The sequence below is a fragment of the Lonchura striata genome, chromosome 1A (genome assembly GCF_050655825.1).
Source record: "Lonchura striata isolate lonStrDom1 chromosome 1A, ASM5065582v1, whole genome shotgun sequence".
Lineage (NCBI taxonomy): Eukaryota > Metazoa > Chordata > Aves > Passeriformes > Estrildidae > Lonchura > Lonchura striata.
The window spans coordinates 24,303,888-24,319,770 of record NC_140741.1 but is presented as its reverse complement, the minus strand read 5'-3'; the positions used below and the strand labels follow the sequence as shown (position 1 = coordinate 24,319,770).

The window sequence follows — 15,883 nt, the reverse complement described above, 5'->3', positions numbered from 1 at the left end:
GGACCATTTACAGGCTGGAACCTGCTAAGAACCCTGTTAATGGAAGGTGTCTCCCAGGAAGCTGCTATTTACTCAAGACCAGGCAGCTACAAGAAACTAAGAAATGGTTCTTGGTTCTCCCTGTGGTGACCTGGGCCACAGAGGGACAGGGAGGAGAACCACAGGGAGAATTAAGAACCATTCTTAGAAGCCAAATTCCTCTGAGTGACTACAAGGTGTTTCTGCCCGGCAAGTGGCTTTTGTTGCACAGCTACTTTAGTGCTCCCCTTGCTACCCAGAAGCAGAGCTGCATAATGCATTTATATTGAACTCTGCCAAAACCACAGCCTCTACAAGCATCTGAAATTCCAGCTTTTTCACCCTCAACACACATGGAGAAAAGCCTCTGATGAGCTCCAGCTTCTCAGGCAGAAGTCTAGCAACAGGAGTCACAGCAGAGAAGGGGCTCCCTCATCAGTTAAGTGCTGTAATTAGTAGCATTTGAGGTCACAAATAAAATCAAGACCTGACTGCGCTAATTACAAAAAAATACACATATGCAAACATTTTGCATGAGGCAAGACAGTCCCTTAAGTCCCAGGCATGCTCTGCTGAGTGCACAAGAAGGATGCTGAAGCACCCAGGGCAGCTGCCCTGCAGGAGGGAGAAAAGCCCAGTGTGCTACCCCAGAACTCGTCTTTCCTGGAGGGGCTGGCAGTAGAACTGGGACCAAATCCATCAAAACCCACAAGCATTTGGAACAAACCTTATGCCAAGCAAGTATTTCAGAAAATTATAACATTGTGTAGAACCTAGAATGCCTGTAAGGATTATTTCCTCCCTTTTTTCACCTTTTTAAAAGAAAGGTTTGTGTTAGAACAATTATCTAGTTAGCCAAGACATAATGGATGCTAAATGTATCCATAAACCCTTATCTATCAATGGACCTTCATTTCTTACCTGTTTTCACCTTCTTTCCTTCAGCTGGCAACTTTCCTTGCACCATCCCTTTAATTTTCCTTCTTCCCTCCCTAAGGCTTATGCAAAAATCCTTCCGTACTTCCATCATCTTTCTCCCATCCATTTGCCAAGCTCTCTTGAAATCCCCTGTTCTTGGGTATGTAGTACTCTGAAGTCTGAATCCAATATCATTGATGTTTTTGGTGCAAGCCATTCTTCAGAACGGGGATGTGTTTCCACCACTGTCAGGTAAAGATGACTTTGCTTAAAAAATTCCTAGCTTGGTCAGAGTAAAAGGCATTTGGGAAAAAAGTATGGTCCAGATACTTAAAGACCTTGTGATGACCACATGGTCTGTAGCTCTAGAAAGCCAAACAGACCTGAATAAAATTCTCTCTCTCTGCAATTGCTGATTATAAATTGTTCTTATTTTTAATTAATGTGCTTATTGATTACTCTCAGTCATAATTATACAATAATAATAGTTAATAAGATTATATTCTTGTGTTTTGTGTAATTAGTAGGAGTAAAAAAAACAGAGAAACGTAAAATTTACCTTGTACAGATGCACAAGCTTCCACTAACCACAGATTCTTGGATGCAATCCTGCACATTGGCTGCCCTTTGGAATTTTGCAGTTTATCTTTAAGAGTTTTGGATTTTGAAATTTGCATTAAGATCTGCTGCAAGCAAGCAAACCAACAGCATCTCAAAGAATCTCCTTTTGGCCTTCTTTTCCATTTCTTTTATGCCTCTTCTGTCTTTCTGTTCTGCAGGCAATTTTGTAAAAAGAATATTGAAATCAATTCTATTTGCATTCCTTAGTTTAATATTGAATTAATTTTGCATTTGCAGTGCACACTATTCAAAAGCAGGAGCTTAGATCCCTTGAAATCAACATTAAAATTATTTTTCTATGTCTGCTTTAAATTTGCTTGTGCTTTTTGGATCAAAGCAAATTTCCCCTCTACCCAGAAATTTTCACCACTTTTGAAACTTTAAATTTCTGGACAAAAAAGTTGCAATAAGCATTCAGGTTGAAAGCTGAGGTCGGAAGTAAAGTGTGAGTATTTTATTTGTTTAGTCCTTTAAGGGTGGGAATTCTTGCCCAAACTTTCTCTATTGGAAATAGGGAGCACAAAGAAGAGAAAGAAGGTCCTCTTTGTAGCTTGATTAATCTAATCTAATCTCATCTCATCTAATGCAGAACAACAGGGCTGCCAGGAAGAGCCTGTGCACAAGGCTTTGGGAATAGGGAGAGCTTTACCTGAGTGTGTTTAGCAGCTCTGTGATGGAGCAGAGACACGAACCTCGATCCCAGGTGTCCTAGCTCCATCCTCTGCCCCAAAAAGGCTGCCTGGCAACAGTCCAGTAAACATTTCAAATAGGTAAAATATTGACAATACTTAAAAACTGGCTTTTGGAAACAATCTCTAGGCCAAGTGCACTTGAAAAAGAGAATGTGTGTCTGTGCAGGCAAGCGTTCCTGAAAAGCAACTTTCAGAGTAACAGAAGAGGTTTAGTTTCTGGCCGGGACGCCCAGGGTAGCTATTCCGCAGCCGTTCCATAATTTGCAGGTATTTTCCCTTCTCCGGAGCGCTGTCCCCAGAACCGCGGGGATGAGGAGCGGCCGGCGCCGCTCCCGGCCGCGCCCGCAGCGCCCCCTGCGGGCCCAGCGCCGCACAGCCCGCCCGGCTCCGAAACATCCGAAACTAACCCTGCTCCGGCCAGCGCCGGCACACGCACACACCGCCAGCCTCACGGGCTTCGTGCTTTAACTCCTTTCCTTCCCCTCTTTTCAAACACCTCTGGCAGCAGGTAGCACCAGTACACAACGGGTCGCACAAAGTTCCTTCGCAAACGCTATGTTTTTCCCCCATCTGAAATATCCCCTGAAGTTGTTCCTGTATTGCTCCCAGAGTACATTTCTTGGTTGCCAAAAAACTCTCCTCTCCCTATCTCCTACCAGCTCACGGAAGGGCCAGCTAAATCCCTTGGGAACAGAACTTTCTTGAGGAATGTTGTAAGCTCTATTTCTGGAGGAGAGATCTATTAAGCAACAATTTCCCTGCCCTTATTCCATCCCGGATTTATAGCACATGTCCAACTCCCTGAAAAATCACAAGGGGGCAGTGGGGCTGTGGGGAGAAAAACCCTATGTTACAATGATTTTAGTAATTTTTTGATGTGCAAAGCCTTCACCTTTTTTTATTTTCGTGGCCACAGCACTTAGGTTGGAGGGGAAGAATATGAGGCAAATGAGCTTTTATGAAGCTATTGCCACTCTGAAAGCAACTTCTCCCCTCTCTCACACTAATCGCAGACTGTTTTTTCCAACACAGTCCTGAAACCAGAACTCCTCCAAGCCAGCACACATGTGAAACAGCATCTCCACACATTTTCCTTTGCAAATCCAAGGATTTGCCTACACTAAGAAGAGGAATACTCCTTTTAGCACTTAAGAAGAGGGGGAATTAACTTACCATAAAAATAAACTCCTTGGGAAATTTCTTCGTTCACCTATTGAACTTCCAGACTGGTTGGGGGAAGGTAGTATTTAAGCAGATGTTCTTACCTTGATGAAGTTTCTCTGTGGGAGTTTCATAGCCTAATAATTCAGAAAACCTAGGTACAATATTTAATTTAGATGATTTTTTAAAAAAATATAAGGTTAGTAGAAAAATTCAGCATTATCTTGACAGAGTAAAACATATCTTCAGGCAGTCTAGGCCTATTATTTTTTCTATTTTCCGACTACTTAAACAAAAAAAAATTCGTTTATTTTCCTTATTATGTATGTCCCTAGGGAACTTCTCCATTTTATTTGGACTGATCTGTGGAAAATACTTAGCATCTGCTTCTCTAGTCTCACCAGTGAGTTTTTTCATCAATTTCAAATGTTCTTTGCCTCAAGACAGCAGACATATCTCTATTTTCTTAGCAGTGTTTTGATTTTGCTACTGTATACAAATCAGTATGCAGAGATATTTACATTAACAACTATAATCTAAAATCTAGTACCATGGTAATTTATTCTGCCACAAGAGCCCTGCAGCTTATGTTGTTGCAAAAATCTAATCTAAATTTTAAACCACCACAGAGAAATGCCCCATCTAGAAGTCACCAATGTAATCCTAAGAACAAGATAACTAACTCCTCTCACTTTAGAATTAATTAATACCAACCATATTAAGTTTAACAAAGAACTGGATTCTGCACCTGGGATGGGGGCTGGGGGCATTTTTGGGTACAAATATAAGGAGGATCTAAAGCTTTCAGAGAGCTCAAAGGACAGCAGCAAGGATGGTGAGAGGTCTGCAGGGGAAGCCATATGAAGAGGCTTATGGCTGAGGTCACTTAGTCTGTTCAGTCTGGAGGAGACTGAGAGGAAACTTCATTGCAGTCTGCAACTTCCTGATGAGGGTAAAGAGGAGGGGCAGACACTGATCTCTCTCTGGTGACCAGTGACAGAACCTGGGGGACTGGCTTGAAGTTGTGTCAGGAGAGGTTTAGGTTGGATATTAAGAAAAGGTTCTTCACCCGAGGGTGGTTAGGCACTGGAACAGTCTCCTCAGGGAAGTGGTCACAGCGCACCTGACAGAGCTCAAAGAAGCACTTGGACCAAAGCTCTCAGGTACATGGTGCCTGAGATTCTTGGGGATGGTGCTGTGCAGGGCCAGAAGTTGGATTCAGTAATCCTTTTGGGTCCCTTCCAACTCGGGATATTCTAGGATTTTAATTTGGGCACCCATTCAAGTAGGAAACTAACCTAGTACTATGCAAATTCATACTGCTTCTTCAGAGATCTCAATGGTTTGAGAAAACACTTAGATACAACTTCTCTAAAAATTTGAGACAGTATTGACCGAGCACTCAAGCAAGTCTCAAAAAGCAGCAAATTAAATGCATTGCAGGAAAGACTTCATGGCTATCAAGCAAATTGCAATTACAGCAGGGAAAAAACACCAACCCAAACACCTAGATTGTGAAGAAACACTTATTTAATACATTGGTGAAAAACATTTAATGGTCAGAATACATTTTCAGAAACTGGCATTTCAGAAATGCCAGTTTCAAGAAAAAGACCTGGACAATTTGAATATTGTTTTGCTTCAGTATCATGAAATTTGGAAGTAAAAGGTAATATAGTTCATTGTTTGTGACTTCCAGATTAAGTCTAAAAAGAGTATTTCTCTTCTTTCCTGAAACAGTTCTGTTTGGAACTATAAGCAGGAGCAATAGACTACACAAAAGACAAACATATGTATCTATATATACAATTTTCTTTTATTAACAAGGTATGTCATTACTGAACAAGGCAGCTGAGAAATACAAGGACTGGACATATACATGAAAATTTTACAACTCGACTAAAATTGGCATGTGTTTTATATACAGGTGTGATTAATTACGGTGCAACTCTACTGTATTTGATTAAACACAGTTCTAAGCACTTACATTATGAAAATATGAAATTGATCATACAGAGCTCAAGTATGTAATCTAAAAATAATAATGATTTAAAAACTTCCAAACTTTCTATTTTCATCCGTTTTTCAGAACAGCACTATAGCTTTTCCTACTACCATATACATGAAAGATTATCAAAAATATATTGATGGGTCTATCACTAATCATGAATATTTATATTTACAATAAGTTAGCAAATTCTTCACCAAATACTTTATATACAAAACTCAATTTGCCCTTTGTGAAAGAGTCATTAAAAAGTTAAAAACCATAGAAATGCCAGTTAGAAATAATGCATTCCAAAAATTGGACTTGTTTACAACAACTGAGAACAATTGAAAATAATTTATGAAAAAGTATGTACTTTTAGAACATGAACTCTCACAACACTTTAGCTCCAATACAGAGTAGCAGGAATTTTGTCCCATGTGTTCTTTGAGTGGCAAACTTCTCTTCCAATCAAGCTGCAAGAAAAAAAGAAGAAAAAAATATTCTTAAGCAGTTTGATGTGAGTCTTTGAAGACAGAACTCAAGGGACCAATATTGATTCCCCCCTTCTCAATGCAGGAAGCCCTGTCCCAACCTGTACTGGCCCAAATACTCAGAATTCTTATTTCTTACCTTAGAGGTTAAAAGGAGAAGGAAACAAAATCAGAGAAACCCAACAAAAGCCTCTGTACTCTCTACTTGAGTGCTATTCAGAAGTACACAACCTTTTGCCAGCAGTGTTTTTGAGTATGATCTTGGCTGATGTTTGTGTTGACTATAATGCTTTTGCAGCATGCTTTGAACACCCCTAACCAAATAATCTTCTCTGCCAAACTAAAAACCCCTCCAACCTGTCTCTCAATTGAAAAAGAACTTAGACAGGAACCAGACGTTCGCTCTGCAGGTACTTCTTCTACACAGACACGAGCACCTAAGGAATTCTGCAATACAAAACATGGATGCTGAATAAATCTACACATACTAAGGATTAGACAGCTCCTGAAACACAGACTCTGTTGGAATTACGTTCCACTCAGGCCGATCCAAGTAACAGAAATCCGTTTGAGAACACAGAAGCAATTTATAGGGCTTCCAGTATGTGAGAAAATAGCAGATGGATCACTCACTAAGGTCTCAGCTCACTTCCTCAATTGACAGCATTACGGAAACAATGCTGTGGTTCTGCACTGAGTGAAATCAGTACAACACAATTGTTCAACATACACCTCAGTAAGTCTGACAAAGTGCTGCCACTGTGTAACAAAAAAAATTAGATCTTGCTGTCAAAACTAAATGAAGTAGCCTGAATTTCCCTTTTAATTTCTAGAGATGATGAATGCATCTCCTACACTTATTGTATGGAATCCCTGTTTTCCAGTTCCAAGAATGTCTCTCCATGTGCTATTATCTCACTGGTTGTGCTATTCTTACTTATTCTTCAAATTTTATGACAGCCAATGCTCCACTTGGTTCTTTTAAACATCTTGATCACTTCACCTTTGCAGCCACACTCCCAGTCTTGAAATCCATTCCCCTCTTACTTTAGACAGTCCTCCATTATTTGGCTTTCCTCCGTGGTAATTACTCTTTCATTTAATTTAATCTCAATTCTTTTCAGGTCATCTGCCTTGTTCCTCTCAAATCAAGCTCACTGGGGGAAGAAGTATAACAATTCTGACCTTTTCTTTCCTCTATCCTGTTCCCAACTTTATCTAAAAATCACAGTTTACTTATCTTCTCTGTTTTGATTATTTTACACATATCAAACTCATTCTCCAGTTTTCTGCTTCTCTCTCCACATTTTCACACCTGTTTGTATCCATCTACAATGCCTTCTTCAAATTCAAGTCTTTTTCACTGCAACTTGACAAACTTGGGCACTCTGAGTAACCTGCTTTGATTACAGACCAATGACAAAGATGTATTTGTCCCTACATCTTCCCACTCAGGAACCACATCAGCATTTTGCAGGTTTTTGGCAGTATCTCTCTGAAGTATGTTCTGCTTAGTCCACTTACGTATCTAAACTAATCCAGGCCCTGAGCTCTTCCTTTTACCTTGTCTTAGTCTCCTGATTCAGGTCACGATACATTCATACAAACAATGCTACTGGCACAGCTTAAGGTGAGATGTGGGAACAGAGAGTAAGTGAAGCTACTTAAGCAGCTCTGCTAATGTATTAAAATCACAGTTTATCCATTTTCCTTTCATTAACACCTGGACAATCTTTAATATGTTTCATTAACACCTGTGTCTGATAATCTTCAGTCTGACTTGATTTTTGCCACTACTTCCTATCGCATATACTTCACAAACTCTTAGAGCCAGAAATTTCATACTGTCTGTTTGTCCCATCCCCAGAAAATAAATACGTACAGCAATAGTTTAGGATCCTTTGCATTGCATTGACATGAATGTTATCACAGACACAAAATTTGTACAGAACTTTGATAACTTGAAGGTGCCTGAGATCTTACCAGTTTAATTTGTGCTCTGTCGCTGGACTTTTGGTCCAACGCTCTGAGTGTCTTCTTCTGGATTTGGGCGTTTCCCTGCACTAATGCCAGTACCAAGGGCCGTTCTTCCTGATAATTTAAAACCAGTGTTTACATTAAGACTCTATTGCACCCTTATATATCCAAGAAAAGTGTTTGGGGTTTTTTTTTTCATTATTGCTTAAATTACCTGCTTGCAATAAGTGTGATTGCTGATTGTCTCCATGAGCATAGTGTAAGATACTACTTGCTTGACAGTAACCTGTTCAGATACAGTAGATATTTATTATACTACATAAAATTTAGAGCTTCAAGCAAGTGTAAAATTATGTTCTGTACAACAACAAAATGAAGCCAATTGATTTATTTTCCATCATCAAGAAAAATCCTGCCAGAAACTATCCTGAATGCAGAAGAGTATCCTGAATGCAGAATGCAAAAGAAAAATAAGCCTCATGGTAGTCCACAGCAGTTAAACATATATGCACTTATATTTGCAGAGTGAACATTTAGTGCCTATGTATTTGTGCATTATATTTGCAACAAGCAGAATGCTTGTATGCCCAAACACTTTAATTATAAGCTGTTAGAAATTTTAAATTACATTTTAAATTTAAATTTTACTTCTGCCAAGTCCTTTTCATTATTTTGTTATAGCAACGCAAATGAATCCTTGCCATAACTTAGTTGTGGAAAAACAAAAAAAAAGCAAGTAAGCTAAAAGAAAGATGAGAACTTTCTTCTGATTCATGTAAACTATCTACTGGCAACCTTGAAACTGAGAGTTCTGCGTGAATAGTGCAATCAGCAGAAGCAGTTGCAAGGTTTCTTGTTCTGAACAGTTGCGGTGTTCCAGTTACGTTCTGGGTGCTTAAACAAAACACAGATTACAGCCTTTCCTGATCAGTAAACACACCACCTCTGTTAAGACTGCAAAGAAACAAACAGTTGGGTTAAATTTCATTGTAACTTGGATCTATCACAAACCACAGCTTAAGGTTCTGTATAGTTAAAGTAAAAAAATATTTGCTTCTACAATAAGAGACTATCCACACAAAACTGCAGAAATTAATTATATATGGAAAGAGTGGTAGTGCAATCAGGGAAAAGATAACATACAAATTTTGATATCTAACACACAAGGTGAACTTCTGGTTTCCAGTTTCTTTTAAAGTAACCTAGGCTAATGTTTATTTATTATTTTTTTAGTCTTATTTGTGATCCCTCCCACTCAAAACATACAAATACTGCTCTAGATGAGTACTTTAGAGATAAAAATGACAAGACAAGCAAGTTCACTCTAAGAAATAATTTCTGTGTTTCAAGAACAGAAACAAGGTCAGTTCACGTTGCAGACAGCAGCTGTCACCCAAAATCTGCCCATGCTATTTTGATGTTTTGTCTGGTTTTCCATAGTTGCAAGGATTTGGAGATCCACTACAGACAGGCACTGCCATAATACCTTGCTGCTGAATTCCACTTGTTCCTGTATGAGAGTCCCCGAGGGCACACGACTGAACAACAGAATGACCATCACCAGTTCCCAGCTGAGCTCCTAGAGAGGCAGGGAGAAGACTTAAATACAACAGAAGGTAAAACTCCAGTTTTGGGATTTAAAATGCAGGGGGTTTACCCCTTTTCAAGACGTAGGCTTTTTATTGTGGGTTTTAAACTTTTTTTTTCCCCCCAAATCCCCGCATTTACAGGTCCGAAGCTCTAACAGTTTTTGTCTTTCCATATTCACTGAACCTCCTACAAAAGGAATACATTTCCGATGTGAAAAGTGTAAGTACATGTATATATTAATGCATTTTAAAGAGAAAAGAGTTAACATAATGTTAGTTGTTTTAAAAATAAGCCTTTCTTGTCTTATACATGTCCTAAACTTACAAGAAATAAAAGCTCAAGAACCCTGCTTTAAGGAGTTTGTATTTTAAATCTTTAAGAGAACTGAACTGGTTAAGAACAATAAGGTTCATCTTCCTCCACAACCTTGACTAAAGCCTACAAAGAATATGAAGCCCGTAGATTTCCACTTCCGCTGTATCCTTTTACATTAAAGAGTCTAAGGTGTGTATAGTATTTAAGATACACCATGGATTAATACAATCTTAATACTGTTCTTATTTTTTCTTAATAGAAATAAATTCCAGTAAGGAATCTAATGCCAAAATTAGAAAGCTTTACAAGTTAATAATTCTCACTTGAAAGTTCACTAGTCAACCTTATTATAAACATCAGGATGCTTATATACTTCTAGGACAAAATCATATTCAAATGCTTTTGAAATAAAATTAGATAGTACTTAATAAGTAATTTTTGGAGGGGGAAAAACACAGGTGAAAAATATTTGCATATTTGAGATTAAAAAAATAATTTAAAGATGTCTATATTCAAATACTATCAAGAAGTGAATAAATTTGAAAACATTTGTGACTTGCACTCAGAATTGTCTTATGAAAGCAATTCTTTCTTATAATACAAAAAGGCAAGGGCATTATTATAAAAGAAGTTCATGTAGTCCAGTCACAATAATTCTATGTATTGAAAGAATTTGACTGACCTCCTGTACTACCACAACCAGAAATGCTTTCTCCTGGTGAATAGCCCATTAGGCCACCATTTCCATTTCCATTTGGATTAGAAGGCACAGTTGCAAGAAGACCTAAAAAACAAGACAAAATATATAAAGAAGGATAGCTAGTGGAGGGGGGGAAATCAAGTGCAGCATTCTGTTTTCCTTGTGATAGCCAATTCTCCACCCTCACCTTGAGTGGTTTACTTTTATGACAGGAGAACGCCTCTCTGTCTTGCTTGCTTCTGTTTCTTGCCAAACAATTTTAGTTCATATCTGCTTAATTTTTTCTACATCATATTCTGCATAACTTTTCCAATATTTCTTAGTTACACATATCCAATATGTTTAAATGCAACATATCCTGATTCAATACCCAGTATCTGAACATTCTGACTGCTCACACCTTCCTGAGCAGTGTAGTACACCTGGTTTACCTCTCAGAGTAAAGGGAAGAATCCACCAGGGGCTGGGTTGGTGCCTACTTCTGCAACACATTTGCATGCATATGCAAATACAGTATCACTGAAGTTATGAACCATATTAAATTTCTAAAACTAAACTAAACTGTACGAGAGTTTACCAGAATGCACAGAAGGCCCAGCTTAACAAAAACACTTCCCAAAGACCCAGAGAAAAAAAATTCAGGAAATATTTGGAGAGTCACTCCCCTCAAACTCTTTCCTTTCTCAATTACATGTAGTAAATTGGACACGAACCCTGGTTACCACCCTGAGCTTAGACCAGACTCTCATTGCTATGGGACTAAATTATTAATTGCTAGGAGGTGAGAGAAGTTTTAAATAAATAAATAAAGCAAATATCTATAATCATACCCAGTCCTCTGTATCGTGAAAGCTGCTGGTAGATCTGTTTCATCCTCTCAATATTCAAACGGCTTGCCTCTGCATGGTTTACCATTGGTTTGGGATAATTAACTCCTATAATACATTTTGCAGCCTTCTGGATGTTTTCTGGAGCATTCCAAGGATCATAGATGTATTTTGCAGGGAAACCTCTAAGTACTGGCAAATAACGTCTTTAAAAAATAACAAAAAGGTAAAAAGTTCATGTTAAGTATAAAGCTGCTGAATAGTTTAGGCAACACGCACTACAATTTCTAGATTGTGAGTTACCTGATGTAATCCCCATTTGGGTCAGTTCTTCTGCCAAAACCCACTGGGCAGTAGCAGTGAAAAAACTGTTGAAAGAAGGAACTACAGGACAGCCACATCCAGCTTCCAGCATTCACACTCCAATCTGCATCAAGTAACAGCTCTTCAAAGACCTTAAGAAATCAGAGCAACAAGTTAGTCTGGGCATGGCACACCTTCAAGACACCTACTTTTTCAGGATTAGTTCCCGAGTTTTGTATTTAAGCTCTTTCTTACCTGGCAGCATTTACTGAATGCTCAGTATGCAATTGCAAATGCCTTAATGACAAACTCAAGAACAAAAGAAAAAATCCATAAGCAGGCTTTTATCCTGTAAACAAACTTGTAAACATCTCAGCAAGCTACACATTCTTAAATAAACACATCCTTGAAAATGGCTTCCAAGTGTTATTTGCTGTTTTCAGAAGAATTGCTTCATCACATCAGTTGAGTAAGCTTTGCAAACTTCCAGAAGATGGGGAACATAGAAAGTACATTTTGAACTCAAACTGCTGGTCTGAATACCTCAGCTTGCACAGCAACTTTGACTATGTGAGGAATCCCAAGAGTAGAATTCAAGAGTTTTAGGGCACCCCAAACATGTAGTTGTGTTCTTGAAGGCTAATAGTTAATCTAGCAAGTCAACAGTTTTGAGAACACACTCAAATTCTGAGAGGCATTATGAACCACCAAGAACACTGAAGGTTGGTGTGACAGATAATGAATTCTGGTCTGAAGGCCAAAAAAAAAAAAAAAAAAAAAAAAAAAAAAAAAAAAAAAAAAAAAAAATCTTCCAAACACTTTGATTCTAATTTGCTACCTGCTACCCCTATTATATTGTATATATATATATAAACAAACTAACAAAAAAACCAAACAAAACATGAGCAAGTTGAAGATTTATGAGGGTTTTACTTTAAATCTGGGGGTCAGCAGCTGTGAAACACTCAAGCTTCCAGCACTGATTGCTTTTTCATCTTCAACACAGGCAGTACTAACTTGTAAAAAAGGAAGTTTATCTGCTCAGTCAGACCATTAGCAATGCAGGCTGACAAAAAACAGAGCGAAGCCTCATTCTGTGAAGGACAACAGTCCTAAAAAGAGTGCACCTAGAAGTAGTTTTAAGAACAGGCACTTATCTAAACATATTTTTGCAAGTTCTGAGTTTCCTTTCAAACTTACATAAATTCCAAATGTTCCAAAGCAACCATCTTTCTTCATGCTAAGGCACTAAAAACTCAGCATTGTAGTACTGCCACCAACTTCAACAAATATTATTCCTGTACAAGGTCTAAATAAGGTAATACTATTAAACAACGATCTCTCAATCTCTTTCTCCATATACTCAATAAGGCATTAATTCCACAGTATACACTGAGGTAGTGTTACAAAAGTATCTTTTACTAAACATCTGCAACTACTTGGGAAAAAAGTATTTTGAAAAATAGGATTTATCTTAAAACGCTTTCAAAAAACGTTTCAAATAGATAGTGACTCATAATGCAAGAAGATCCTTAGACATGAGGTGTGTTAGCACACAATTGTTCCACTAGATGCTGCCATCTAGTAAGACTTTGGAAATAACACCACAGGGAATGCCAGATTAACTTTTGCTAGCTATGGAAACTTGAGCTCAACATCTTTCCACTGTACAAGTCTGGAGCCTTCATTTATCTGTATTATTGCAAAAGTAAGAACAAGGTGCCATGTATCTGTAATTTACAGAGTAATTTATCTGGAACATACTGAGTTACCTATGTATGTGCATCTTCAGTATCTACATTTGTGAACTGCAGAAGTAACCAAAACTTTTAATTGAAAGGTGTTTGCTTACAACTGATTTGTTAAGAAAGAAAATTTCATATGATTATATACATATAGAAATATGGGGTCAAAGTCCTGATGGCAATGACATTTTTTAGATTTCAAAAATAAAATTGTCCAATTCTCAATTTTTCATAGATTATTATTGCTTAGTAAAAATTATGCTACACTTCTAAAAATGTAAAATTAATTGAAAGGCTTAATTAGTGAGAATAAATTATTCTCTTGTTTTCTTCAAAAACCTGATATCTTAGATTTGAAATTCAGCATCTTGCACAAAATTAACTGCAATGAGCCTTCAGCCAAATCATGTTGCCTTTACTCACAGTTCTAACACTGGGCAAAGTGACAGAAATTGCTGAAAGCACATTCTCAGTTTTTAGTTTTCTCTCTTTTATTCCCATAGTACTTACCCTTTGCAGGGAAGCAGATACAAGATATGAACAGAAATTATTCACACACAGAATGATTGGGGGAAAAAAAAATCTAAATTACAAAAATTATGCAAGTTTTAGGAAGAAATCTCAAATATGAAAGAATTTCAGACCTATTCTGACTGCAAGAAATGTAACACTCCAATTGAAGAGGACTTTCAAGAGGCAAAATTTCAGCACATCTGGTTTATCAGAACCGATTTCGTCTTGCCCAGAGTTTAAGGTTTAAAATTCAACTTACACCACACAGTAACAATTCTAGAATTACCATCTGAAACTTTAACAGAGACTTTAAGAAATTCAAGAATAAGAAACAATACCTTCATTCCTTCTTCCCAGCTAATCCAGAGGTCACCTCGAGTCAAAAAGCATGCTACAGCATGCCGGGCTAAATGGTGAATCCAGCCTTCCTGACGAAGCTGTGTCATAATTGCATCAATCCAAGGAAAACCTGTCCTGCCTTCTGCCCATTTGGCCAAAGCCTCAGGATTCTTATCCCATGGAATTTGAACACAGATAGGATTCCCCTCCATTTTATCAAACCGTGGATTGTTAGTCGCTGCTGTGTAGAAAAATTCACGCCATAACAGCTGGCCATAGAGGGAGAGGGGAGGGGAGCTGTTCTTTTTTACCTGAAGATCACCATTAAAGAAAAAAAATTATTAGGAGAAGTAGGTGATAACCATGGCATCTAACAACATGTATCTGACTACACAGAAGTCCTACCTTTTTGTACAGGTCCGTTAATTTGAAATAAAAGAGCCGACAGGACAAACAGCCAAAGCGGAGGTAGGGACTGAGCCCTGTAGGGCTTGCCAGAAGGGAATTTGCATTCATTCGTGGTCTTTCAAAGTTTGCTACCCAAGCCTTAAAAAAAAGAAAACAAAAAATCCACACAGCAAAATCAGACTAGAGCCTACATAGGGACTCAAAGGGAGAAATCACACACTGTCTGTATCTGAATCCAAACAGTGGACAGATGGTCAGGTCACCTACGATACACAGGCATTCAATCAGCAGAACCTCTAGAAGGTAATTCAACTCAATGCAGAAGGCATGGACTGTCTTCCAGAGCTATCTGTGCCTTTCTTTTAAATACACTGAAAACCTAGACAACTAGCAATACATTAGTTGTCAGAAGAATTCCCCTTCAAAGTTATAAAATGTATGTTTTTTTTTAAAATAAAATTACTTCCAAAATAAATTTAAGTTTTTTATAGTACAGAAGAGTAAAACAGACTGTGTCTAAAATTCATATCAAAGATAATATACTATCATCTTTAAAAAACAAACTATTGATTCACATCATTGAGGCCTTGAGTTTAAGTTTGTGGGTTTGATTTTTTCAACACAACTTGCCCAAATCCCTCTAGGTTTCACAGTAAAAAGTAACCATATTTCCCAGATATGTCATACTTGCAGTGATCTGAAACACACCTTTCGTTCTAAATGTCTTTCTAAGCGTGTGAGAGCTTCAGTTTCTCCCCCTGGCCACACTGCAGAAGGCAGACCATCTGTGTCAAAACCTGAAAGACAAATTGAAACACAGAAATTGCTTGGTTGCTTATACTGTAATGCAACAAAATTATAGCATATTGATACTTGACTACTGCATCCTTAGAAAAACCATAAGGTGGACACCTGAAAAAGTCTGTCTTAAAACAGTATGCAGCCAAGTCTTCTCAAAGCACATCAAATACCTCTAACTTGCAGCAAAACGCAAATTTTTCCTTCTACATTTACATTAATATACATCACAAATTTCACATGTTGAATGGTCTTACTTCAGTCCCAATTACACTGGTTTGTTTGGGGTTTTTTTGCATGAAATGACCCCTCAGATTTTCCAAATCTACAATATGCAGGCTATCCTAAAGCCGTAACTTTTTTTTTTTTTAATTACTATTAAGAAGCAATAATTACTTTTGTAATTTACAGAATGTCTAAAAACTTTTCCACCAAGGTAAAAGTATGAGTGCCATCTTCAGAACATTCCGAGGTATC

At 37.8% G+C, this 15,883-nt stretch overlaps 1 protein-coding gene across 2 annotated transcripts in view; it reads right to left on the bottom strand.

Annotated features, from left to right (window-relative positions):
* Nucleotides 1-5,202: 5,202 nt before the first annotated feature.
* The window catches only part of CRY1 (cryptochrome circadian regulator 1), a 40,056-nt gene continuing 29,375 nt past the window's right edge, over nt 5,203-15,883 (bottom strand). The window contains exons 5-14 of one of the 2 annotated variants that reach the window (XM_021535870.4): nt 15,317-15,405; nt 14,606-14,746; nt 14,200-14,511; nt 11,604-11,755; nt 11,304-11,506; nt 10,456-10,557; nt 9,355-9,447; nt 8,083-8,154; nt 7,875-7,982; nt 5,203-5,873 (exon numbers count right to left, since the gene is read on the bottom strand). In XM_021535870.4, the coding sequence (XP_021391545.1) occupies nt 7,879-7,982; nt 8,083-8,154; nt 9,355-9,447; nt 10,456-10,557; nt 11,304-11,506; nt 11,604-11,755; nt 14,200-14,511; nt 14,606-14,746; nt 15,317-15,405 (1,268 nt within the window). In that variant the 3' untranslated portion in view covers nt 5,203-5,873; nt 7,875-7,878. The remainder of the gene's footprint in view (nt 5,874-7,874; nt 7,983-8,082; nt 8,155-9,354; nt 9,448-10,455; nt 10,558-11,303; nt 11,507-11,603; nt 11,756-14,199; nt 14,512-14,605; nt 14,747-15,316; nt 15,406-15,883) is intronic. The other variant, XM_021535877.4, reaches the window with a different exon arrangement.